Consider the following 25,648-nt stretch of genomic DNA (forward strand, 5'->3'; position numbering starts at 1 on the left):
AAGAGATCATATATACCTCTGAAGAGGTTAAACAATGAACTAAGTTATCTGTATATCTGAGAATTAAAATAATGACTGAAAAATATTTGCTAGAAATGTTTTTCTTCTTCGAGTATAATTTTATTATTCTAAAGTACAATTTCAAAGCAATATTCTGTAGTATACTATTTATTTTTCAGGATACTCAATTACTACTAAGGAAATTTTTTCTCCTTTAAATTCCAAAAGTATCTCTGAATTTAAACTAAAAACCTGCCCATCCTAGTTAAATATAAGATAAAATTAATTTTATTTATACTGATAAACTGTCAAAAATTAAATTAACTACAAAAAAGTCACTATTATGTAGAATATAACATCTAGACCCCAAGATACTGTAGAGTAGTTTCTCAGTACACTTATGCCACCCCTTAGAAAATCCTTAATCTTGTTCAGCTCCAGACTGGTCAATTAACTGCTTACAGAAAGCTCCAAATTTTGCCTTTTCACATTTGCTTGGCTGTATCACCTTATTCCATTATTTTACCACAATAATATTGACTGCAATGAAATTGCTCCTATGTTTCTGAGTCAGGTAGACAAAAAGCACCAAAAGTATTTTAGAAATAGAACATTTACAAGTTCAGCCACTAAGGAGCTCACCAAAACCACATTTAATTGAGGAAGCAATCCAGTCTCACATGGAATTGCAACAAAGCAGAAGACAACACGAGCATCTAATAATAAAGTACTCATCAGCAGTTAGTAGGAATATTTAGCCCAGCACTTCCTTCTCCACATTTCCAGAACATTTTTAACTAACACATGGAGTTCTAGTTCTAACTGTATTTCTGCAGGTGTTGTTCAGGTGTTGGCAGGGGGGGGTCTCTACTCCAGTAGCTTCACAGCAGATCCACCACAGGGCACAACTGGAGCTCTCATCCATGTGTGGGGTGCTTTAATGAAAATATGAGGAAGGGCACTGAAGAACACCAGAAGGGCAGGAACCAACAGAGGGCATGAGAAAACAAAGTCAGGGAAAGAAGAGGAAGAAGAGGAGGAGAAGACAAGATGCTCTGCCCTGGAGCAGGTGACTGCCAAAGGGACAGCAGCCCATGGAGGACGCACACCACAGGAAAACAAAACCAGAGTAGCAGAAAACTGATACATCTTGCCTCCAACCCCCTAAATCACATCGTGCCTCACTGAAGGGACCCAGTGCACCCTGTGGTGCTTACAAGGCAGGGAAGAGAAGTGTCTGGAGTGAAGCTGAGGCTCAGAAAGGAGGAGGGATGAATTCCCCCAAGTGTTTTAATGTTTATCTTTTTTGTTACCCAGTAATTCAATATTTATGTTCATCTGCAATAAATTAAGTTGAATTCCCCAAGTTGAGTTTGCTTTACCCATGACAGCAATTGGGTAGTGATTTCCCTGTCTTTATTTCAACCCTGGGGCATTCTCAGCCTTGTTCTCCCCTTTTTTTCTCCCCATCTCACTGCAGCAGGGAATGAGGAAGCAGCTGTATGGGTGCCTGGGCCATCCCACCACAGGGATGTAACAGCATTATCATGGTAAAACGTAACAGTAGCAACATTACATTTGACCCAATTTCCACTTACTATCCTTAGAATCGTGTTAATTCATTACCAAAAGTAGTGTCATTAAAGATGAGATATTCTTCAGCAGGGAAGCTGAATAGCAGATAACCAGGCATGCTTGTACTCAGTAAGAAATCTTTATTTCCCTGAGCCACATCTCCAAGGGCCTGAACATTTAAACACTTATTTCTTCACAGGAAGTGCAGAGTATCAGAAGCACAGAAAAGGCATGTGGAAAAGTGCCTATGACAAATATCTCTAAAAAATCCTACAAGGTACTTATCCATAATGAATTAAATCTGTCCACCAGTCTAACCTGACTAGTTAGTATAAATAATGAACACTCACTGGGCAGCTCCACATTTCCACCAGTTGGCCACAGGCTTCAACCAGTGACATAAACCTACAACTATCTTGTTTCTACATTTCCTTCAAGAGTTTTATGGTATCTGATATAACAAGCTATAAAAAAAGGCCAAAAGAGGAAAATTCTAACAAACTTAAGTGTCACCTGCTAAACACCTACATGAAATACTGTGAATGTAAGAATGAATTAAACTTTAACACAGAGTCAAATAGAGATATTGTTTACCACTAGTTTCTCTTGAGAAAAATGGTCTTTATGTCCAGGCACACTGTGGGTATGGAAATTGAAAGTCAGAATTTACTAGAGTTTATCCAGAAAGGACACACGCATATTTTGGAAATACAGATATGAGAAGCCATGGAACAATATAGGCTGGGATAACTGGAATTATTCTAATAGCGTCCTGCTCAAAGCAGGGGCAGTGGAATCTGTTTGCTCAGCAGCTCCCACAGCCAAGCTCTGAAGATCTCCAGGATCAGACATGCTCATAAACCTTGGAGAGTTTTAATTACTCTAATGATGAAAATGATACTCCTTGTGCCTGGTAAGGATGAATTCCTCACATTACAACTTGTGATCACTGCCACATCTCCTCCACTGCCCATCTCTGAGAAGTCCAACTGCAGCTTCTTCACACCTCCCCATGAGGCAGGTGGGAACCACACTAAGATGCCCTGAACCTCATTTTCATCAGACTAAGCCAAAACAGCTCTTACAGCCCCTCCTCATATGCCATATATCCAGTCCCTATATAATTTCCTTACCTACAGACTCAAGCCAGAGCATCAGAGTACTGCAGAGCTGGAGACTGGGCATGGTACTCTGGATGTGTTCTCATATGTATGGCCCATGAAAAACACTGGGAACACCAGTATCCTCAAATAACAATTAGTGCTGCTTCCCACCCTTGGAACCTGCCAGTGCAGCCACACATTTGCCTTTCTACAGTTGCCAGACTGTCCCAGTTGTCCCACTCATTCTTTTCAAAGTGCACAAAAGGGGATAGCAAGGCAGGATACAGTTGGTAGAATACAGCTATGCAAATACAATACAATTATTCAGAAAGTGGTATCAGGTGCAAGATAGCCCTCAAAGCCAAATTTCAGAATTTTAAGGTTGCAAACCAAGATCAAAGGGAAGCTAATAGCTACATACACATCATCTACTTACAGAGTGAATGTCTCTTCTGCTTTGGATGATAAACCACGTACATTCACACTGATAAAATAAATATCAAATGTCAAAATATCCACCAGTGTCTTTCATGTGGCACTGACCATTTCTTGTTGAGTAATACAAGATACTCTGAAGTCCTGGCAGCTAGACATCTGAATTTAAACACTTCAGAAGCACTATTTTCAATATAGATGCTCTTTCCACAGAGGAGACTGGGATTCTATGCTTGTTGACACACAACAGGGTGGCAGCAGTGTTTACGTCTAACATCAGACAGGTTTACATACAGCAGTAATCAAGCATAAATTATATGCGAAATATTATTATGGCACTGACTTTTGACTGTGAGGCCTGGAAGATAAAACAACAGCAAAGCAACAAAAAGCAGAATAAAATCAGCTGTTTCTCTTTTTGGAATTTATACAATTACAGGTATCATCCCCTACTAAGACAAGTTGGCAACTCAGCAATCCTAGTAAAGATATTTCTTGTTACAGAGTGGATGGAGGAAAACACTTTGAATTGATAAGTAGCAATCTTGAACAATTGCCAATACTTAGCACAACTTTGGCCATGATGCTGGAGTTCAGGCTCCAGGGAGACCTTGCAGTATATTCCAGAACCTAAAGGGGCTACATGAAAACCAGAGGGAATTTTTACAAGGTCATGTAGTGAGGGGACAAGTGGGGACAGATTTAAACTGGAAGAGGGCAGATTTAGATTATATACTAGGAAGAAATTCTTCACTGTGAGGGTGGTAAGGCACTGGCACAGGTTGCCCAGAGAAGCTGTGGATGCCCCATCAGTGGAAGTGTCCAAGGCCAGGCTGGATGGGGCTTTAGAGCAGCTTGGTGTGCTGGAAGGTGTCCCTGCCATGGCAAGGGGCTTGGAACTACATCACCTTTAAGGGCCCTTCCAACCTAAACCATTCTCTGATTCTTTGAATAAATTACCTGCAAGCTGAGAGAGATGAATCAATTCTTGCATTGGAGGTACTATCAGTGGCAATATTATCATTAAGAACTTGAAATTCAAGCAAGATGTACTAAATCCTCTTAAAACAGCAATGGAAATCCACCACTGATTCTCTTTGTGGTATTTGAAATTATAAAAATAACACTTCCCTTAGAAACAGTTGTGAAAGAACAAATTTTAATTCCTCAAGAAATGGTTAAGAAAGGAAGACTTTCAGATCCCATCTCATCTCTTGAGAAAGGTCGCTGGAGGTGGATAACTGAAGGGCCTGAAACTACACAGGAACGTCAAATCCTTACACTCTCTCTATTAAGCAAATTATCTACAAATATGTTCTAGTTTCTTGAAACAAAAGCCTCTTTCCCAAACAGGGGTAACAAATTTGGAAAGGGGAAAAAATATATAATTAATGCTTTCACACAGAAAACTTAAAAGACCGAGCATTTCCACCATAAGAATCCCTGGCATTAAAAATTAAATTCTGGTCAGGAACAGGCCACGTTTGTGTGTGTATGATCTCAGTAGTGAAGTGAGGGGGGAGGAAGGCTCTCTGAAGAGATTCACTGAGCTGGACTCAGAGCTGTAACTATTTCAGCAGGTGCAGACAGGCACAGGCAATAATACACAGAGTGCAGGGTGTGATTGCAACAGTGTTTCTGCACCTGAGTGCTGATGAATATCAGCAGCACAGGTGTGAGAGATCACCTGAACAAATCAAACACTCTCAATTCAGGCATGCAGGAAAGAACAACAAAACTTGTGAGAAAAAACCAATTTCACCAGCGGACAGTGAAACTACACAGGGGAAAATCCAAAATGAGCCAGCCAGACAGTGGTAAATCAGTTGTGTGTTTTCAACAGAAACAGGCTGAACAGATTCAAAGCATTTAAAATAAATGTATGTTTTTATATATACACATGGGCATATACAAACTCACATATAAACATATTTAATACAAGATAAACAGAAAGGAATGTCCTGACACATCCCAAAGAAAAAAACTGAGACTCAGACTTATAAGGGAAGTAAAAAGGTCCTATTAAATGCCTTAAAAACCTAGAAATAAAACAGAAGGGGGAAAAATTATCAGGACAGCAGCTCCTGACCAACATCAGGATTTCCAGATCCAGGTGAATGCTAGACTTGAAAAGCTGAAGATATCCATGTAAATAAATAGATATCCATGTAAATAAATGAAAGTAAGTGACCAAATAAAGATCCTTCAGAGCCTAAAATGAGGCAAGGTATAAAATTTGCCAGGTACTTACACAAACTAGCACTTTAAAAGAGTGCAATAAGGAAGATGAACCAATGGGGAATCTAAATTAGTGGTGAAAGATGAAGTCAGATTGCTTGCTGCATGTTTACTTCACAAACTTTGGAAGAGCTTATGATAACATGAATGCTTAATCTGGAAAGTAATAGGAGACTGCTGAAATCTGTAATGAGGCATTAGATAAATATTCTGTAATGAACTTGCACCCTCCAAAGTCAATGCCAGCACTCACTCCCAGGTATGTGGAGGTGTTCTGTGTGTACAAGGTGAGGGTTTGGCAGTGAGAGCTGCAGGGTGGCCTCTGTGAGGAGAAATCAGCACTTGCATCCCTGCCAGACAGGTAGAAGAGCCAGGAAGGAAGGAGTGAAGGCAAGCCTGGGAAGATGGGGGACAGGAAGGTGTTTTTTAGCTTTGTCTTTGTTTTATAAGCCTACTGTTTTTAACTGGAAAAAAAATTAGATTAATTTTCCAAGGTGAGTCTGTTATGCCTGTGGCAGTAATTGATAAGTGATCTCTCGGTCTTTATCTCAGAAAGTTTTTATTTATTTTCTCCTGGTTCTCTTGAAGAAGAGGGCTTGGTGAGCATCTGCCAGCTGGCCAAGGTCAGCCCTCAAAAAAGTTGTGAGGAAGTGCTTGTGCCACTGGACAGGCTAAAATCCTGGACACGTTGGGTACTTTCAGGGGCACTGAGAAAGACTTATTCCTAACACCTAGGAAGAATGTAGTGATAACTCAATTTCAGGTAGTGATAACTCAACTAAGTCAATTTACTGCAAAAGAAAAAATACAAATCCTGAATTAAAAATTAGATGCTTAACCAGATGCAATGGATTTTTTTTGCATGTAACATTTGTAACTGATATTAAAAAGTGTTTTTTAAAAAACATGTCTTTAACTTCTAAAAACTGATTGTAGGCATGTATTTTATAAATTGGTTAAACAGACAGTGCACAAAAGAATTAAAGTATAGATCAGAATAAAATGGCTAACTATACTCTGAAAAACTAAAGTGTAAGGCTAGAGAAAACCCTCAGGAGACCAGGATGGCAAGATTACTGAAAAAACTAACATGGTCTGACCTGAATTGAAACAGAACAGTGAGCCAAAGGCAGAGCAGCTACAGAACTGTCATAAAGACTAAACACTTCCTGAAGTTAAAAAAAGATCAAGTGACAACATAAGGCTCACCACAAAACTCTCATACAGATATGCCTACATGTTGATTAATATTTTAAATGCACCAATACCATCTGTAACATAGTAACTTCCACCCTCAGAGACATATTTAAAAATAAATGATAGTCATGACCATTAGTTGAGTTACTTTGAAACAGAAAAACTCTGTTCATAGAAATTTACATTAAACTTACAGAAAAATTTAAGAAAAATGCATCTAGTAAAGAAACCAACAAATATTTAAAAATAAATCTGCAATAGAATCAAAGCTAAAGAAAAGGTGGGAGGCAAAGCAAATAAAAAAGATCTATGCCCTAAACAAGAGTATTTGGAAAAATAACAGAATTTTATAAATAACCTTGGATTTATGGGAATACTGTCAAACATAAGCCTTGAAGTCATAAGCCTGGAAGTCATCTGGATGCAATGCATTTGACTGCAACTGCTCACTGTAAAGCCTGCATGCTTCATGAAGAAAAGAACAGAGTGCTGGCAAGAGAACAAGAGCAATGCCATCCCTGACACTTGCATTCAGTTTTAGCAGACAAGGTGAGCTCTGGTGCCTTGGACTGTCAGGCAGGAGAGAAGAGCTCAGCTGCTGACACGCTGGAGCACCTCAAGCAAGGAGATGTCAGAAACACTGGAAACAAACACAGACAGGTTCCAGTTTTAGCACTGCCAATGTCCTCAGTATAGTCTGAGGGGCAATGCTTTGGTTGTCTCAAAGCCCACTCTGTATTACTGCATTTTGTGCAGCTGAACATACAGGGCAAGCCCAGTGACCATGGAAGAAAGAAATCTTGGGTTGCTATCAAGGCTTAGACTGGAAAACCTAGGCCATATTATTTAGACTGGAAACCTAAGCACACATAATACATTAATACATTATGCCAAACTATGAAAATAGACTTATGATACAATAATTCAGATTGAAAAGGTCATCTAGTTTAACCTCTTACTCAAGGCATAGTCATCTATGAGATCAAATCAATTTGCCAAGCAATTTATTCAGTCACATCGTGAAAATCTTCTACTTATGTCCATTATTTCTCATCCTCCCACCATGCAGCATCCAGTCTAGTTCCTCTTCTCAAAAACAACCTTATTGTATGGGAAGGCTGCTATTAATCCTCTCAAAGCCCTCCCTTCACCAAGTTAACCCATTCCATCAGCCTCTTCTCACAGGGCCCATGCTTCAGCCCACCAGTCACTCTGGCATCCCTCCTAGAAGAAGCCACCAAGTGACGACATCTGCACTGGGCAGACAAAAGCTGGACAGAGTATTCTGCATGTGGCTGAATAAGTGTGAAGCTGAAGGGAATAGTCACTGCACAAACTACTCTGCTGCCAATGCTTCATCCCTGCCTCACGTTCACCTTGCTGCCCACCAGCTCCCCAAACCCTTTTCCCCAGAGCTGCTCATACCTAAGAGCTTTTTATCCCCATCATCCTTGTTGAACCTCATGAGCCTCCTGCTCCTTCATTCCTGCAGAATGAGTCCCTGTGCACAGCAGCTCTGCCCTTCAGCAGAGCACCTGGTCCCCTCAGGGTGCTGCCATGCCCATGCATGGGACCTTGCCACCTCCATCCAGGTCCCTGGGAAAGATGTCTGTGACATTCACCTTCTCTGAAAAATCCCTTCACCCAGGATTTTTCTCCTGGGAAGCTGAGAACCCTCAGAGAATAGGAAACAATTCTTATCTCATTTGCTTCTCCTGTGTTGTGCTCATGTGGAATGTGTTTGGAGATTGTTTCATTGGGTTCTGGTGTGAGTTGTTTTGACTCTTTGGCCCATCAGTGCCAAACTGTGTCAAGACTCTGGAAAGAGTCAAGAGTTTCATTATTAGGTTTTAGCATTCTGTAAGTATCCTTTCTGTATTCTTTAGTATAGTAGAGTATTCTTTAATATAATATAGTATTATACAGTAATAAAGCCTCTGAGAACATGGAGTCAGATTGATCATTCCTGCCTTCACTGAGGCATTCCCAGCAAATACAAGAGATGTCAAACACGACTCAGCTTCTTACAGGCAACTGGGAGTGATCAAACCCTAAATGACACTCTAAGCCTGATCCTACAAGCAGCTTCTCACCACCTAGACTGTGGAAGGCACCCTAACTAGGAATGACAAGAGTGCTGTGGGAAACTGTGATGAAAGCCTGAGTAAAAGTAAGGTAAAGGACAGCCACTGCTCCTGCCTCACCCACAGATCCTGACATTTTATCACAGAAGGCAATGAGATCAGGCATGATTAATCCTTGACAAATCCATCCTGACTGTGCCCAACCATGATCCTGTCATTGACATGCCTGAAATGTGTTCCAAAAGGACTCATTCCACAGGGACTGAAGCAGGAAGCACCATCCTCTAACTCCATGGCTTGTCCTTTGGAAGAATTTGAAGATTGTGGAACATTCATATTTCCACAAAGAAGACCCCTCCCCAGTTTCTTTAGTCTTTTAAGAATGGCAGAAATAAGCCATCTCCTCACCCTCACATCCATCCTGTGGTCTTGCAGGGATCAAGTCTTCTCAAGGAAGCCCTGAGACAACCCTCACTCAATTCGTGGCTGATAGTTGCTTTCCCTGAACCTCATCTCTGATCACAGAGGCCTGGGAAATCTTCTCTGGTACCTGAGCAGATGGGCATAGCACAGAAAGATGCAACATTTTGTTCAAATGTGTTCTCTCTATTTGCATACTGTGGGAGACTGTGGGAAGCCAAGTGGGAAGGATAGAGAAACTGAGTAATCTGTCTGGGGGATCAACAGTAGTCTATATTTCACAGTGAAATTTCTCAAGTTCCACAAGCACGAGTTGGGGGGAAAAAAAAACCAAAAAAACCAGCCTTCTTTATGCATTTCCTTAATATCTGCCCAAGAATGGGAACCTTCAGAAACCAAAGCATAATTTGATGAGTTTATAAAATCAAAAGGAAAATTCAATACTCATTTATTACTTCCAGCCAAACTCTCTTCTGAAGACAGATATTGTGAGCAAAGAGTAAATGATTCACAAGTGTTGGCATAAGCAAGATTGATTTCATTCAAGAGTACATTACAAAACATGTTCTATATAATAAAAATACATTTACAGTTCTAGGGGTATACATTTTAATCTTGTTTCCCTCAGCCCTGCTGCTTAAGGAACACGTCATGTGAAAATCAATCTCTTGCCAAGTCGCTCCTCAGTGAGAGCCCTGCCCTGACACTCAGCTCCCCCAAAGATTTCACTCAACCCTCTAAAAGCAGCACCAGCAAAAGGGGACAGTGACAAATTATCTGAGATTAATGACAGTGGAAATACAGCATTTTTAAAACAAATTCCATCCAAGAACTACATTAAAAAAGATTTGTACAGTTCAGGACTTCCTAATATTTGGGTTGACTCATACTGAATTGACTCTGCAATATGCTGACTGTGTGCTTGCATTATTACAACACTAACTGCAACTCCTTTGGTGCAGAGACTGATGGGTACTAGAGGGGAAAAAAACCTGTGGATATGTTACTGATACTTCTCAATGGATCTGGAATTTCACTGCAGAAAAGAATGATACATCAGTAATGAGCAGAAAACTGAGATTAATGAGGAAATACAGTTAAGACAACAGCCAAATGTTTTTTCCCCAGAGAGTTTCTGTCAGGTGATGATTGTCAGTTTGGTTTATTTCCCTACAGCTTATGATATCCACACTCTTTTGTTGCTGATCTGCCTGTTGGGCATTCAGAAGATGCACCAATAATTTGTTACAATGAAGTCTAGATAGAACTGTGTTTTGAATATGAGGTATTATAGGAACTCCACAAAAAACAGGGCTCTTCTGTTTCCATGTCAGCCATGCAAACAAGTAGCTTGGATACATAATCAGCTTGTGCCTTAGGGTATAACCTGTTGCACAAAACTGAACTTGTGCAATTTAAATGATTCCAACATCAAAAATGACAAAAACAATTATGCTACTCATCTCCCAACAGCCAGCCCAGTGCTGAAGGGCAAAAAGAAAGGAAATGTGCTTAAGCAAGAGGAAAACAGCCCAAAAGAATACAAGAGATCAAATTACTTGGGAAGAAAAAAATATCCATTTTAGCTACAAAAAATATTGTACATGATGGTACAATAATTTATTTCTAATAAAGATACTTCTCTAATACCTTATACTTAATGTATAAGATAGATAAGCTCCTATCATCTTGATTTAATAGCACCTGTTAAAAGTGTTATTAAAGGTATTGGTTAACAGCACCTCTTAATGACAAAAATCCTGATGTGATGCACAAAAGTTCTCAAAATAACTGAGATGTTAATGCAGAGCATGTTAACACAGGTTAAAGGGGAGGATGTTTCCTATGGAAACAAAATCTCTTTATGGCCTTTACAGCAGTTTTGTAACTTGGAAGCACTAACACACTGTCCTTCATTGCTTGCAATTCAGGTTTATCATGCAGTGCACAAAGGATGCAAAGTATCAGTTATACCTGGCAGAACCTCAGCCAGTTACTCTTGAACTGAAATCACAAATCACCAAATTCACGTAGCCATGTTCTGCCTTTTCAATTACAAAAAACCTTAACAGTCACTCTGCTGTGTGCAAATCTGCCCAATCCAGTCCAGAAAGTGACTTTCATAAATTAAGGGCAGCCTTTTTACCAGGCCTTCCTTCCATCACTCCAAAAACGTGAAGACTAAAATGAAATCACTCACATGGCAACAAGTTTTGCAAGTTAAATACCACTACTGTTTGCAATATATATATAAATATGAATAAAAAGGTAGGCACCACTGATTTTCATAGCTTAAAGAACAACAAAAGAAGCCTGGCTGAATGGAAGATTAAGAGCAGAAATACCTATCCAGTGAGAATGAAAGAAAAAATATATAAGAAAAATATATCATCTTCCCCCTTAAAATGAAAAAGCAGTGACAGTATAAAAACATTGAGCTAAAATAACACATTTTTATGAAAAAAAAATTATTCTGCCTTTTTGTAGTGAAGTCTGCTATTCATTAAGTTCTACTGGACAGAGTAGAATTTCAGAAAATGAACTGCTCAGCAGCAAACACTCAGTTTCAGCTGTGTATAAGCCTGTATAGCTTACTCACCCTCTTGTAGTCGGTAGACTACTAAAATTAGTGCCTTCACTCAAGTGTTAATGAGCACAATTATATGCAGTGCATATGAAGGTGTCACAGCATCAACTACTGTCTGTCTTTAATAATCAGGTCTTTCTGCACCAAATCACCTGCTAACAAGCTCAACCTGTGAAGTACAGATCCACTTTTCCCAGATCAATCTTCAAAGACCGTCTAGCATTCAGCAATTTACAAAGATACATTAACAACTGTATTAAGTATAAAAGAAAGTGAATTAATGATTTCGTCCACAAATTCCCAGACTTTCAAATTCAAGAAGCTCAACATGAAACACTAGAAAAAGTTAATTAACAAAAAAGCAATGCTAAATATAAGTGAATGACAATTCTCACACAGTCAGAAAGGAGACAGACCTTAGGCCTCTCAAAGGAACAAAGATCTGAGCTAATTCAACCAAATGGAAAGGAGAAGAGGAAGAATTTAGTATTTACACACTAAATGGATTCTGCATTGAGAAAACACAGCATGCAGTTTTACAAGGCAAGTCTTGAATGCCTTCCCAGCTTTAGCAGAAAAATAAAGAAAATGGTTTTCCTGGATAGAAACTGTAACTTGGAACCCTCTTTAAGTCACAAACATTGGATTTTGAATCTTACTCGTGGAAGACGGAGGAGAGAGACTGCAACAGCAGTACAACCACTTGCTCAACTGTTCTATGTTAAGTGCAAAGCACAACTTTAAAGTAAGTTGTAAAAATATTTAGGGCTTTACAACCAAGAACCAACCAAAATAAAATGGGTTTTGTAAAAGCAATTTGAAGGTATACAATTTCCAACTAAAATGGCTTACAAAGGACTAATTAGTAGAAGAGCTAGTATAAGAATCTCACTAGGATGTTACACAACAGCAAAAAGTATTATAAATCATGACCTGAGTGCACACAGCAGTACCCACACCTACTTCAACTCTGTGGTCAAGCATGTGCACAGACCTTCTCACAAATCCTGGCCAAAGCATGCTTCTTAAAGCTTTTCGGTCATTCTCTCAAAACCTTCTGCTAATTCACACCAAAATTAAATCCATGTTAAGAAAAATCTATATTACTCCTTTTATTGCAAGGTGATTTTTCAGTTTCCCTCCTCCAAAAGAAGTTACTGCAGATAATTCCGTATTTTGGAACATTCCAGTCACAGTGAATTGATGAGAAAGTCTAAACACATCCCTGCAGAGAGGATCATAAAATGGCTGAGTTAATTTCCCTTCACCCTTCACATTTTATGAATTTCCCTTCATAAAAAGTGCTGTTGACTGCACATATAGAGCACACTATTTACTTTCTCATATGAAAGTATACCTATGGTTTCTTAGAGAAGTCCCCTGTTGAGTAACTAAGCTCTCAGATCTATTAAAATGGTTACACATTAACAGGCTCACAACTGCATGGCCAAACTTGACCCATCAGACACCAGCTGAGGGGAAAAAAGATTTAAATGCCATCCTCCAAATCAAAGCTTCCACAAACGAAATGATTCAACTTTACTCAACAGATATACAGGCTGATGGAGATTGGGAAATTCCCCCCAAAAAAAAAAAAGGCACACCTATGGTTGTAGGCCTTTTAGGCCTTTTGTACAACTACTTTGGATAAATTATTAATCCTCACAAGCAACATCATCTGTTAAAATTAACTTATGTGCAAACCAAAGGAAGATTTCAGAAAAGTACATAAACGTGTTATGCTAATGGAAGCCACACAAATATGCCACAAGTGATGAGATCAAAAAATTACCTAGATTTTTACCTCTGTCCTCTGCCAAAATTGTTCTCTCCCTTCCCATCAGTTACTGAGCTGTACCTAGTAATCACAACATTGTCATATGCACTCCCAAACTGAACAGAGATGAATAATGAATTGCTGAAGAATCTTATTCTCCACATTTACCCAACTGAGGAAATAAGACAATTATTTCTTAAGTCTCCAGTGCAGGGCACAATACTTCCTAACAACTTATTTATAAGCCTTTATTCTGCTTGTTCTGTCTCCCCATTTCCTTTTTCCTGGATAATTCTGAGATCCATGGTTCCACCTATCAGCACTAATTCTCAGCCTAAAGCTTTTGTCATCCTCTTCATGGATGTCCTTCTCTCAACCAACAAAGAAGCATTGAAACCTCTTGCCACAGAAGCCAAAAACACTTTCAGCGCTTCATGTAAATTTTTAGTCAATGCCAAATACAAAAGCTGACCACTCTTAAAGAGCATGTATCTTCCTCATCAATCAACTGCTTCTGTAGATCAGATCCAAGGCATTAATTGACTATGGAGAAGTAGGATCTTCCACAGGGACATTTTATTTTCCAAACAGGTTGGTGTTTCTCAGCTGTGTTGATTTTGACATTTATAACATTTTAAGAGCTTTGGTGTGATGCCCTGAATCCTTCAGCAAATCAAATGTTTACTTTTAAATGTTCCCATGTCTCCAAAGAGAAAGAGACATAAGATCAGCCTCGTGGAAGCTTCCGGCTGTGAGATCAGATGCTGCAATGGGCTGCGTGGGTAGCTCTAACAAAGCAAGCTCCACTTATCTCAAGTTACTTTTGTTGCCTCATGGTTTATTTCTGTTCATCCAAGAACTAATACCCACTTATAACATGTCTAATGAATTATGCCAATGGTAAAATTACAAAAATTTAAAAGAACAAGTCTAACAACAGGTTAAGCCTGAGACAAGAAGCTGTAGGTTGCTCAAAGACAATATGCTACAACACAGATGTTCAGAAAGTTCTGACTGGGGGGAGGGAAAAGCTAAGTATTTGTCATCTGAGACACAATTCCACTAAAAATCAGACCACTAATCAGACAATTTCATGACTCCTGTAAGGAAAAAAGGTACATACACCTCATCTCTCTGCATTAAAAAGGGTAGGATTTGTATGGGGGTGTACATACATACATATTTCACATATTAATAACATATATTAATGCCAGGAGCTGTTGTCATCTTATGGCAGGGGTTCCATGCTGTTGTCTCCTTATCACAAAAGTCTCCTACTTCCTTGGTGTTTCTCGTGGGCAGCTCCTCAGAGCACTGACTCTTTCGTCTCCACAAAGCAGCCACTGACTCCAGTTCCCTTCCCAACCAGCCACCCCACTCTTTTATAGCATCTTCTTCTCACTGTTTACAGCTGTGGCCTGTTAAAGTCAGGGCTGTTCCTAATCTTTGATAATTGGCCCAGCTGCAACTCCTTAGGGGTAAGATTGTTTTCTACACTATCTTTATTTTCTTATATTCTATCCCCCTACAAGGAGCAATCAACTACTATGGAAGAAACAGATCCCGTACAAAGTACCTGAAGAAATGATTTTAATTTCTGAATTACAGCACTTCATGTGCTGCTTTGTTTTAATCTCAGAAGCAAGTGACAAGAAGCATCAGAAGGAGTGCATGGCCTTGCATTCTTTGGAATCCACATCCACATATAATTAGAAGCCCATCTGTTCACAAAGTTTAACCACCCAAGGTAGCTGGTACCTGATCATTTGATAAGGAGGATCAAACAAATCCATAAAGTCAATGCCAAGTCTACTGTCTGGTGTGCAAGGCTGCACCTGTGAAATGTTTTAGGCAGTGGAAGCCTCTTCAGTGAAGTGCCTGCTCCTGCACAGTGCTGCTCATGAGAACAAGGACATTGTATGTACTGGCCAGGAAAAAATGCATTTGATACAGATACCAGTGAGGCTTAATTTTGGATTACCATTTATTACTTGATTGCTGTCACCCTGCTCCTCTCTCCAGCCCACTAAAGGAGGGGAAGGGGGAGGAGATTGGAAGAAACAGGAGGGGGTACCAGTGCAGAAACAAAAATGTGTAACAACACACTACAGAACCTGATTACAGTGCAGATATCACAGAGGAACAGGTATTAAACAAAGCACCTACAGTAAAATTTATCCCCAAAGTATTGAAAAATATCTTTTTCCCAGGCAGCTGATCTCCATCACTTCCTTCCTCCCTCAATAAAAGTGTATTTTGTGTTACACCTGAAATTCAAAAAGTCATCACCCCACAACCTGATGTTATTTTGCTTGCTTGCAATGAACTGCCCGAGATGGTTAAAAATCTACACACTGCCTTCAAATTAATTTTGATGTTGTGAAATCAAATTCTGGAAGAACCTAACTGCCTCCAGCCAGCTGCTCACCCTTGTTGGCTTATACTATTGATTTTCCAAAACAGTGATAACAATCATTAGATTTTGAAAGCAGTCCTTAACAGGAATTGCATGCAGCACAGAGCAGCAAGGACTTCATTTTTCCCTGTTTTAAGGGAATCCTGGACCTCTAGCTCCCACTCAGGGACAAGCAAAGCAGCCCACTGCTCACACACTTTAATCATTTAAATAGCAACAGGATTAAGAAGTAATACATAAATTAATTTTAAAATCTTGTACACAGCTCAACAAACAGCTTAAAAGCAACAAGCTCTTTAGGTTTACTGATGATTGTACACTACTTAGCATTCCAGTTTACAAACCAAGCTGCTAAAATTAAACTGAAGAAGGCAGTCACATGGTATTTATTCCTGTCACTGTTCTACATAAGTTTAACTCCTCTGATTTCCAAAGCAATGATCACTAGAAAAAGCCATAATGGTGTTCTGTGCCAGTATTTTGGCACCTGATCATGCTCATTTTGGGGAGCACACATGCATAACACGACTATTTCATGCTTTTGGGGGGCTGGGGATTCTTTTTTTGATTGGTTGGTTTTGGAGTTTGAGTTGGGATTTTTTTTTTTTTTTTTGGGAGGGGTAGTTTGTTTGGGATTGTTTTTTCTTTAAAGAATACAATCTCTTCCTAGGGTGAATCCCTAAAAAGGCTTTCTTAGTGGAGGCCAACTGATAAAAAATTGGATTATCACAAGATCTCTTCAAATACTGATCTAGATATTGATAGAAGATCCTTTCTTGCTTTTCTTTATGGTTTAAATGCCAATACTGCCTTAGCAATTGCAAAACATTATGTATATTGGAATGCCTCAATCTCCCCCAAACAGCACCGAAGTTTTTAGTGTTTAATCCAAGGTTATTAATAGGAAAAAGAAGTAGAGCTCTCTTAGGATATTTAATACCCTTTGGAAGCAAAATCATCACTACATAAAGGAGGGGTTTTTGGTGATTTACAAAGATCTCTCAGTTCACTTTGCAAAACCTTGAGTTGCTACCTGCCTCTCAAGGCTGGCAATATAACCAAACACCCCCTCCTGCTTCACAGTCCAAGGTGATGCTACTGCAAGCACTAAGCAAATCACTTAGACAGAACAAACTGGTATCACCACAGAAGGAAGCTAAATACACTTTGTCCTTGTATTTTTTTCCACTACAGATGGTGACTCTGACCTTTCCAAGAGAACCAATATCAATCTGAAAATACTATGCAAAAATGTAATTATGTAGACCTTGTGGGTTATAAAACTAAGTTTTGCTGAAAAGACTTTCGTTTCAAGGTCTACTGCTTGTTATTCTCAGACAAAAAAATGGAGATATAATTATGATCCACTACATTTAACAGATGCGGCCATTTTTCCGTGTGTTCAACAGATTATGTCAAAAATTATACAGAAGAACTACAAAGCATTATCCATTCAAGGGGAAAAAAGTGTAATCCTCAACAGCTATGCTACCTGCTGGCAAGCAGCTGCAATCTGATTTCTGTCAAGATGTCAAATCACCACAAATCACTAGTGAAAACACAGTGCTGTTTCATTGTGCCCCCTAAACACAAGTGTATACAGAAAATATATTCAGAGGAGATCTATACTGGAACATCTCAAGCACAACCAAGTGCATTCCCTTATTCCTCTCCTGCCAGCTGAGCCTAAAGTGTCATTTCACAATGTCTTTTCTTCAATTACTAGTGCAGACAGCTGACATCACTGCTCTTCATGAGTTATCAAACACACTGACTACTTTCAGAGTACAGAAATATCCCCTCTAAACTCTTTTGGTCTCTAGCTTTTATCTCAGAGCATACATATACACAAATAATTATCCTAAATACAAAAGTTCCTCTGCCTTACTAATGTCTTAAGAATTAAATGGACTGTTAACTGTATCCTAGAAATCTACTTTGCTGAAAAAAAAAACCTATTCTTTCCAACTAACAGTTGAGTCAGGGTGGCCCTCTCTGCTGACCATCTTCCTATCTCTGAGGCTTTCTAGTATCAAGAGTTTTAAAAAGCTCTATTTCAGTTTTTGGTCCTGAGGCACACCCGAAAGATGGACAGCACAACTACAACCTTTTTTCCATGGCCTGGCAGTTCCACCCAAAGTGCTCCTCTCCTTTCTACTTAAATCAATACCAGGTAGAGTATGAGACACATGAGAATGCTGGATTTGGCATGGTAAAGCTGTAACATCAGCAGAAATTACCTGTAATGGAGGAGCACCTCTGCACTATTGCCATCATCTATCATTGTTAAATGTTCACTGGGTGACTAAGAAAGGAAGCCTTACACAGTTTCAAGCTACCTAGTTCATATTTTAGAAAGCAAGAACACTTAAAGGAAAAAAATACTAACTCAAACCCCATAAATAGAACAGTGCTGAAAGGAACAAAGGCTTCTAGAGAAACACAGCATTACAGACAAGACTCTTCAGGAATATAAACACCAAATGGTGCAATAACACACTGCCACCCTAGTTAGGAGTCTAGTATCTGAACAGACTCAATACATATTAGAGAAAGAATTATAGCAGAAAGAGTCTGCTCTAAGTTCTGCAGAATTTGAAGTAATCCCTGCTCCAGCTAAACAGCAAGAAAAGCACAGTTAAATTACTAAGTTCAACAGCACCACTGATGTCACCTGTTTCATTCCAAGGTGCTTTTAAGTTGGTAGTATTCCCCTTGTATGTTTAATGGATCAAGCAGAGAGCAGCTGTTCAGCCTATGCTACAGCTCAAAGCAACACAAGGTATTAGATCCCACCTCTAGAGGAAACATGGGACAAAAGGAGCCTTGGGGAATATAGATAACCACAAAATGTCTAGTTTTATTTCCTTACAGAATTGAAAAAAAGACAGAACACAGGGTGTTCTCTTGGGTGATCACAAGACAACTTCTGAGGTCATTATAAAGTGCTGCAACTTGATAAATGCTTCAGATACCAAGCACTCTTGAGGAGGTAGTTTTGAGTTATTCTGAAAGAGAATTGAATTATAATTTCATGCTGCAGCTGGGGAGTGACAGAAGGAACCTTAAAGCTGGCAGAAATCTAGAGAGCCAACAGGCATCTGCCACTGAAGGAATTATTTAAATGCAGTGCTCTGGGATACAGAGAATGCCTTTAAGCAACGCCTATGGAACCATACATTGCACAATTAAACACCCAGAATGGAAGAAAGCTTCATTTTCTAACAATGAAGAACCAGCTCAGGAATGGGGCTAGTAATAGAATGACACAGTACTAAGACATATCAAAAGTTTTAATACATAATTAAAAAAAAAAAAAACCAATGAAGAAGTGAGAATCAATCTGATTTTCAGAGAAAGACTGTATACTCATTAGAAGCTCAGTCTCATAACAGTAGCACCCAATGCATTTAAGAGGTTAACACATGGACAGCCACATTTTTGAAAATGAGATGCTCATTACACACTACTAAGAAATGGAAAATACTTCTGACTCTGGGGAATGCTGGTGAAATGCTGGAATATATCCATCACAATGAAGTACAATCTTCTTCAAGTGCTTATCCCAAGCCAGGTGAAACTCCTTTCAGAAATATTTTCTTGGTTAAACTCTCTGACTCAGACATCCAAGGTCTCTAACCACAAAAAGACCACAGAAATGCATCAAAGTAAAAAGATGTTTTCAGCAGTACCACACTATTTTAGCTGAAACATAAATCTGATCTTAAAAGTAGATCAGTTAAATGTGGAAATTTCAGTGCAGGGCGTTAGACATCAAATTTGCATTGCACTACTTATTTTAAGGCACAATCACCTTGTCATAAGCGAGTTTCAACTGAGAGGAACTCCTCTGTCCTTGAGTTTCACATCACCCCACCACTGCCCAGTATCTAGGCAAATTATTTCTGTTGTGGTGCAAAACACACTCACTGTCTTTTCTTTCCTCTGATGAAGAGGTTTCCAAGGAACCTTTAAACCACACACACTAAAAAAAATTAGTTTTCAACTCAGAAAAATACAGCTCCCACTAAAGCATTTAGAGAGTGTCACCATGCCAAAACCAAGCTCCTGTTTACTGGTTTCATCAATTTCTCCTTGAATATGCATGGGTTTGCATAACTGAGCAATCATTTGCACTTTCCTCTGGGTTTCTTGTGAAGAATGACTGGGTAAGTCATCCACACTGCACTGAAAACTGCTGTGTTTTTCCAAGAACCTAGGTTAACTACAGGAATACTTCCCATGTTTGCTTTTGAGCTCTTCAAAGTGAGCTCTCAGTGACATTCCCCATTTATGTAAAGAAAGGATTTTCTGTCTCTTCAGGATCAGTAACAAAGGATGGAAATAAAGCTCCACTCCCCAGCTGCAGCATTTGCTCAGAGCATCTGATGAATGCAGCTGTGCTGCAACACAACTGGGCAAGGATGCCCACCCAGGTGAGAGCCACAGAGAGAACATGTGCATGGCATTCTCAGGATTATATCCAAGATAACCCTCCTGCCTAGTGCCCCCAGAGGACAACCAAAAGGCTGTGACTGACTGCCTCAGGACAGGCAGCATGCTCTTTCATCCCCTCACTCCTTCTCTGAGCTTTACTGAACCTGGAAAATGTCCTGGAAATCAATAAGCAATACAATTATTGAGACAGGAAAGAAAACTCAAAAAGATGCATTTACTCATAGAAGGCTGAGGTAGCAACCAACCAGGGCTCACATTTTCAGGTACTTTTAACAACTCCCAAACCCAAGGGGCAATTCAATCACTCAAGCTGAGGTGACAAGAACAGCAATACAATCAGGGACAATCAAGTGTGTGTAGCAGAATAAAGAGCCACGACCACAGGAAAGAGATTGAGATGACTATCAGATAATGGTATGAGTCAGCCAGCATCTTGGCTCCATGAGTTGAGTCGATTTTAAACAATACAACTGGTCTGAGATAAACTTTATATAAAGCACAAGTACTACACGTGCAAGAAGTGTTTTTTAAAAAGTGACGTGCTGAAATACTCATAACTAAGTCTAAAACTCCTGTTCCTGCAATTATACTGGAACTCATTTTAGAAGGAGGCTGAAGAGGTAATGAAGATATTTTTTGGTCCCCCAACACATCTGGGAAATTCCTTGTTCAGAGTCTAAACAGAGACGTCTGTTTAATTAGAGAAAATCCTATTAAACTGATCTTCCACGTGAAGGGCTGAAGTGACCAACTCCAGAAGGGTATAAAAGACACAGTAAATTCAGAATTTAATTAGAACACACTGTTAGCTAACTATAATCTATTAATTAGCATTCTTAGTTTTTTTACAGCTCAATGCAATAATACCCATTTACTTTTAAATTGCACCCTTCTTACTTTTGGACCAAAGTTATACAATTCTACCAGTGTGGTAGTAATTACAGTGATTGCCTAGAGAACAGCAGCCTAGAAATATCTGTAAATGTTTAATTAGGGGATAAAGGAAAGACAAAGGGAAAAAAAAATCTAAGAGAAATCACTATTCTCAACTGTATTCATATTTAGTACTCGCTTAATCAATTTTAAACCATATATTCATGGCATTTTTCTTGCAAGATTTCCAAAGCATTCTCAAATGTCAAAATTTATTTCAGAAAAAATATTATTGTATTCCAAGACAGTCTCTTCAATATGAAAACAGGGCCAAAAATGAGAAGAATTTAAGAACTAAAAGACTTACCTGCAACTGAAATACAAAGAACACCAGAAAAGTTGAGTGATTGGTACTCCAGATATTTGTTATCCTAGTACTGCACCATTATAACTAAAATTTTCATTACGTTACTGCTTCTAAACAAATCCTACCTTTGCAATAAAAATTACTTTACTTCAGGTTTTCTACATTCCAAGATGACATAAGTAAATGAAGACAAAGTGTCACACACCTTAACAAGTCCCATTGTTAAGAATACAGCTATAAAGCTAAATGACAAGTTCATTAAATGATTTCATACTATCTCAGGGAAAGCAACTTATTTTCTTCAACTCAAGCTCTTTAAAAAGTGAAAAGAAAACTGCAGACAGGTTCAGTGTAGTAGACGAATCAGTAACCAAAAGAAATTTACTATTTAAGACAGGCTACCTGAAAGCAGAGTACAACAAGCAGTACCCTTTTCCTTCAGCATTTCCCTCTCTCCTTCACCTCCCAAAGCAATCTTACCGAAAGCATTGCCTAAAATATCAACTGTACCCTAAAAGCTACAAGAACATGGTCACATTTGAATTATGGAAACTTTCATTAAACGTGCTTGGATACTTAAAAAGCTCAATGGGGAAAGTAATTTTGTCATGATGAAAGCTGACTTACATTTCAGGGAACTTTTGGAGTTGGACACTGGGTCTGTTTTCCATAAGAAAAATGAGGTTTTTTACCTGACAGTCCAGAGAGGTGCTGAACCCACATTTGGCCAGAAACAACTAAACAGGAGGACACTCATTCAAAGACAAATATTTACTTCAGGACTAAGGAGCTTTAGGTGGAAGAACTTTAAAAAAGCTTTTAATCAGTAGAACTGACTACAAAGACGCCTCAATTTTAATCAGCTTCTGAGTTTTATTTTAATTTGGAGATGCTTTTAAGATGCACAAGACCTAAGACCTAGACACCTGAGAATCTGTGTTCTTCTGCCTATTCTGTAACTGGCCAGACCACTACAAAAAACCCAAAACTGTAGGGTGCTTTAGGATAGTTGCATAACAAGATATGCACAGTTTATGAACAAAAAGAATAGCAAGCATGTATTTAACAGTGCTATTTAAATGTAGCCAAGAACAGAATTTATATCTGTTTGTGAAAACTGCAGGTCTGGACATTTTAGCTCTAAATACCAGTGAGTGTAACTTCAACTTTGTTTTTAATGGCAATCTGTCAGCATTCAGCAACAGTGCAGTTATACTGGGGGGTCAGCAGTTAGTACATTCTGCATCTAAGAGAACACTTCAAGAGGTAAACAGCACAAAAATATTAATTATCAACAGAATAAATACTTCCAAAAGGAAACCAAGTGGTAACCATCAATCCTAGGGGAAAAATACACACAACACAAAAAGGAAAAATGAGCACTCAAGGTAATTCACAAGTCTGACAAGAAACATCTAAAAACGGGCTTGCAAGCTGAAAACACATCTTACCCACATCAATTACCCAAGAAAATCACCAATCTAATTAAGCTGCTTAAATTCATTTAATCATGCTACCACACTAACACAGCAGTGACATTAGATGACATACCTGGTTTTCTTCTTGCAAAACCCTATATTGTTCCTTCCAAATGGTGATTTTTGAAGCTTCATCCTTCCTCAGAGCTCTCTCCTTTTTGAGCTCAGGACTCCAGAAGGTCTTGATGCTGTTCATGGAAGAACTCAGCTTGCTTTCCTTCACCTCCACGTCCTTGCGGAGCAGATCGTTTTCCCTCAGCACCTCCTTGAGCTGCGTCTGCAGGTCCATGATGGTGTTGTCCCTGGCCTGGCGCAGCGAGTGAGGCACGGTGGATGCCATGCTCACTGGGGGCAGATGGTGCTCTCCAAATGCAATGGTATCGCTGGCAACTCCGCTGGTGGCAATGTTAGGGCTGCTGCCCATGGCAGTCATGCGAACGCCGTAAGGCAGCCGCCCTCCCGACCGGCCCAGGGTCATGGTGCTCTTCGGGGTGTCCGCGCCCACGTTCTCGTGGTCGCTCAGGTACATGGGGCCGGACGTGGCGTAGGCAGCATTTAAGGACTGAATGTTCTCCATAGAAAGGGTTTTGCCACTGCCACCCCCAGTACTGCTCCCCGAGCTGCCCCCCGTGCTGTTGGTTCGCCGGTGGCCCAGGCGAGGCGAGCGCGGCAGCCGTGGCGAGCGCCCCGGGCTCTGCGTGCTGGGCTCCACCTTGCCCACGGAACGAGCACTTCCATACATGGTTAAGCTGGTGGTGTGAGGCAATCAGATAGGCAAAAATCAGGAATGAGAGAATTCCTGGTAAGCTCTTCAATAGTAATAAGTCAACTTAAGGCCAATCACAACTTGTAACAGATCTGGTTGTCCATCTCTGAAGTCATGTGCTCACGGTGTTCAGGACCATATCTGTATCAATAAGAGTAACATATTAAAATCTACATCAATAAAAATAACACATTAAATACCTAGTTTATCACCAAACATTTGTCCTACATTAGAATATATTCTCCTATATTTATAGTTCTCCAGTGTTTTTCAGTTCCTCCTAATAAAAAAAGCAATGTTTTATTTAAACCCTTATATTTAAACTCAAAAAGAAACTTCTATTCTTGCTTTTCTATTGTTATATTCTCACAGCAAAGAGGAAAGGAAAAGAGAATCCATCAATCTTCAAGCCATAATTTTGTTGGCGATGGCAAAACCCTTCGGATGCCATCTCATCTTTCTTCCTACTTCTAACTGGCCCTAATGCTTCACCTGTTACCTTTCTGAGTGAGAGAGAATCAAAATTCTAAAACCACTCAGTAGTTCATCTTTCCTTCAAGCACTGCCAGCTTCCATAGGACACGGTTTCGAAACTCTTGTGTTGTGAAATCATCCTGCAAATGGGAAGGCAGGACAGACTGATGCGACTGACCATGATCTCAACCAGAAGGTTCCTTAGCACTGCTGTCAGCCCCACTTCAAATGCAGAAATCAGAACCAAAACCAACAATAATCATGAAATCATTACTGACCACACAACTTCAGCAAGCACAGATGCAAATCTGAAATAGGAGCAATGACCCAGCAATGAGACCAACGAGGTTAAGGGGAACAAAAGAATCATAGCTCCACTGAAAAGTGGTTCTAGACTCTTATTTTCTCCCAAACTAAATGTAACTTATATCTTTGTTCAGGTTAAGAAAATATTTTGATTGAAATATACTTATTAACCAGCTGAGATTAATTCCATCAAATAATATTTCAACAGCAGGGACCACTTAAAACACAGAACAGTTTGACATCATCCTGTTGCTGTTCCTTCTCCCCTCTGCTTTTTCTTTAAATACAGACTCTGGTGGCATATGCAAGAGAATTCCTTATTTTTGCAGTGCAATATGATGCAGTAGTACAAGCACTGGCAGGAAACTCTTTAGCACAGGGACTCTGGGCTGGGATCATGTCAATAGCCAAGATCTAGCAGAGAAGCAAAAAATGTAACTAAACTACAGCACTGTAAAATTATCCCACTATACAGTTCTCACTTTTTTTCCTCCACTGTTTTTTTCCAGTGTAGACTATTTCATGTTACTGCTGGGCCCAACTGAAATCAGAACTAGAACACTGAAACGTTCCAGATCCCATCAGATGAAAGAATACCAGCCAGTGTCCAAGGAGCAGCAGCATCTCATGTATCCCAACATCTTGCCTTTCACACCAGCTCTCATCTACCTGCCCCTTCTGCTCAGAAGTCAGGTTTGCCAGATATTAGGAATGAATTTCTCCAAATCAGCATGTTTGTGAGATAACTGGGCAAACAGGTTAAAGACTGGGTTTAAAACAGGGATACACTTCCAAAAGAAATTGTAGAAACAGTGCAAGTGGGTGGAAGGAAGTGATTAAAAAAGAATATTGCAAAAAATACTGGAAAAGGGTAGAAAGAAAAAAAGTAAAATCCAGGAAGAAAACATAGAGCATTTTTTACCTTTCTGAATAAGTTAGTATAGGAAAAGATGCAACAAGAAATAGCTCCAAAATGTTTAGCTTAATCTTAAACTTTAAATGGAAAAGAAGGCCAGGGTAAGCCAGCATCTCATCAATTTCACACAATTTCATAGATGATACAATGGCATGAGGAATTTTACAAAGCTTATGGA

General features: G+C 39.4%; 1 protein-coding gene across 5 annotated transcripts in view; it reads right to left on the bottom strand.

The window, feature by feature from the left end:
* ERC1 (ELKS/RAB6-interacting/CAST family member 1) overlaps positions 1–23,883 on the bottom strand; it is a 267,709-nt gene extending 243,826 nt beyond the window's left edge. For all 5 annotated transcript variants that reach the window (XM_066549637.1, XM_066549639.1, XM_066549641.1 and 2 more), the window contains exon 1: positions 23,082–23,883. In XM_066549637.1, the coding sequence (XP_066405734.1) occupies positions 23,082–23,750 (669 nt within the window). In that variant the 5' untranslated portion in view covers positions 23,751–23,883. The remainder of the gene's footprint in view (positions 1–23,081) is intronic.
* Positions 23,884–25,648: the final 1,765 nt, after the last annotated feature.

Source organism: Molothrus aeneus, chromosome 5 (assembly GCF_037042795.1).
Source record: "Molothrus aeneus isolate 106 chromosome 5, BPBGC_Maene_1.0, whole genome shotgun sequence".
NCBI classification, from domain to species: Eukaryota; Metazoa; Chordata; class Aves; order Passeriformes; family Icteridae; genus Molothrus; species Molothrus aeneus.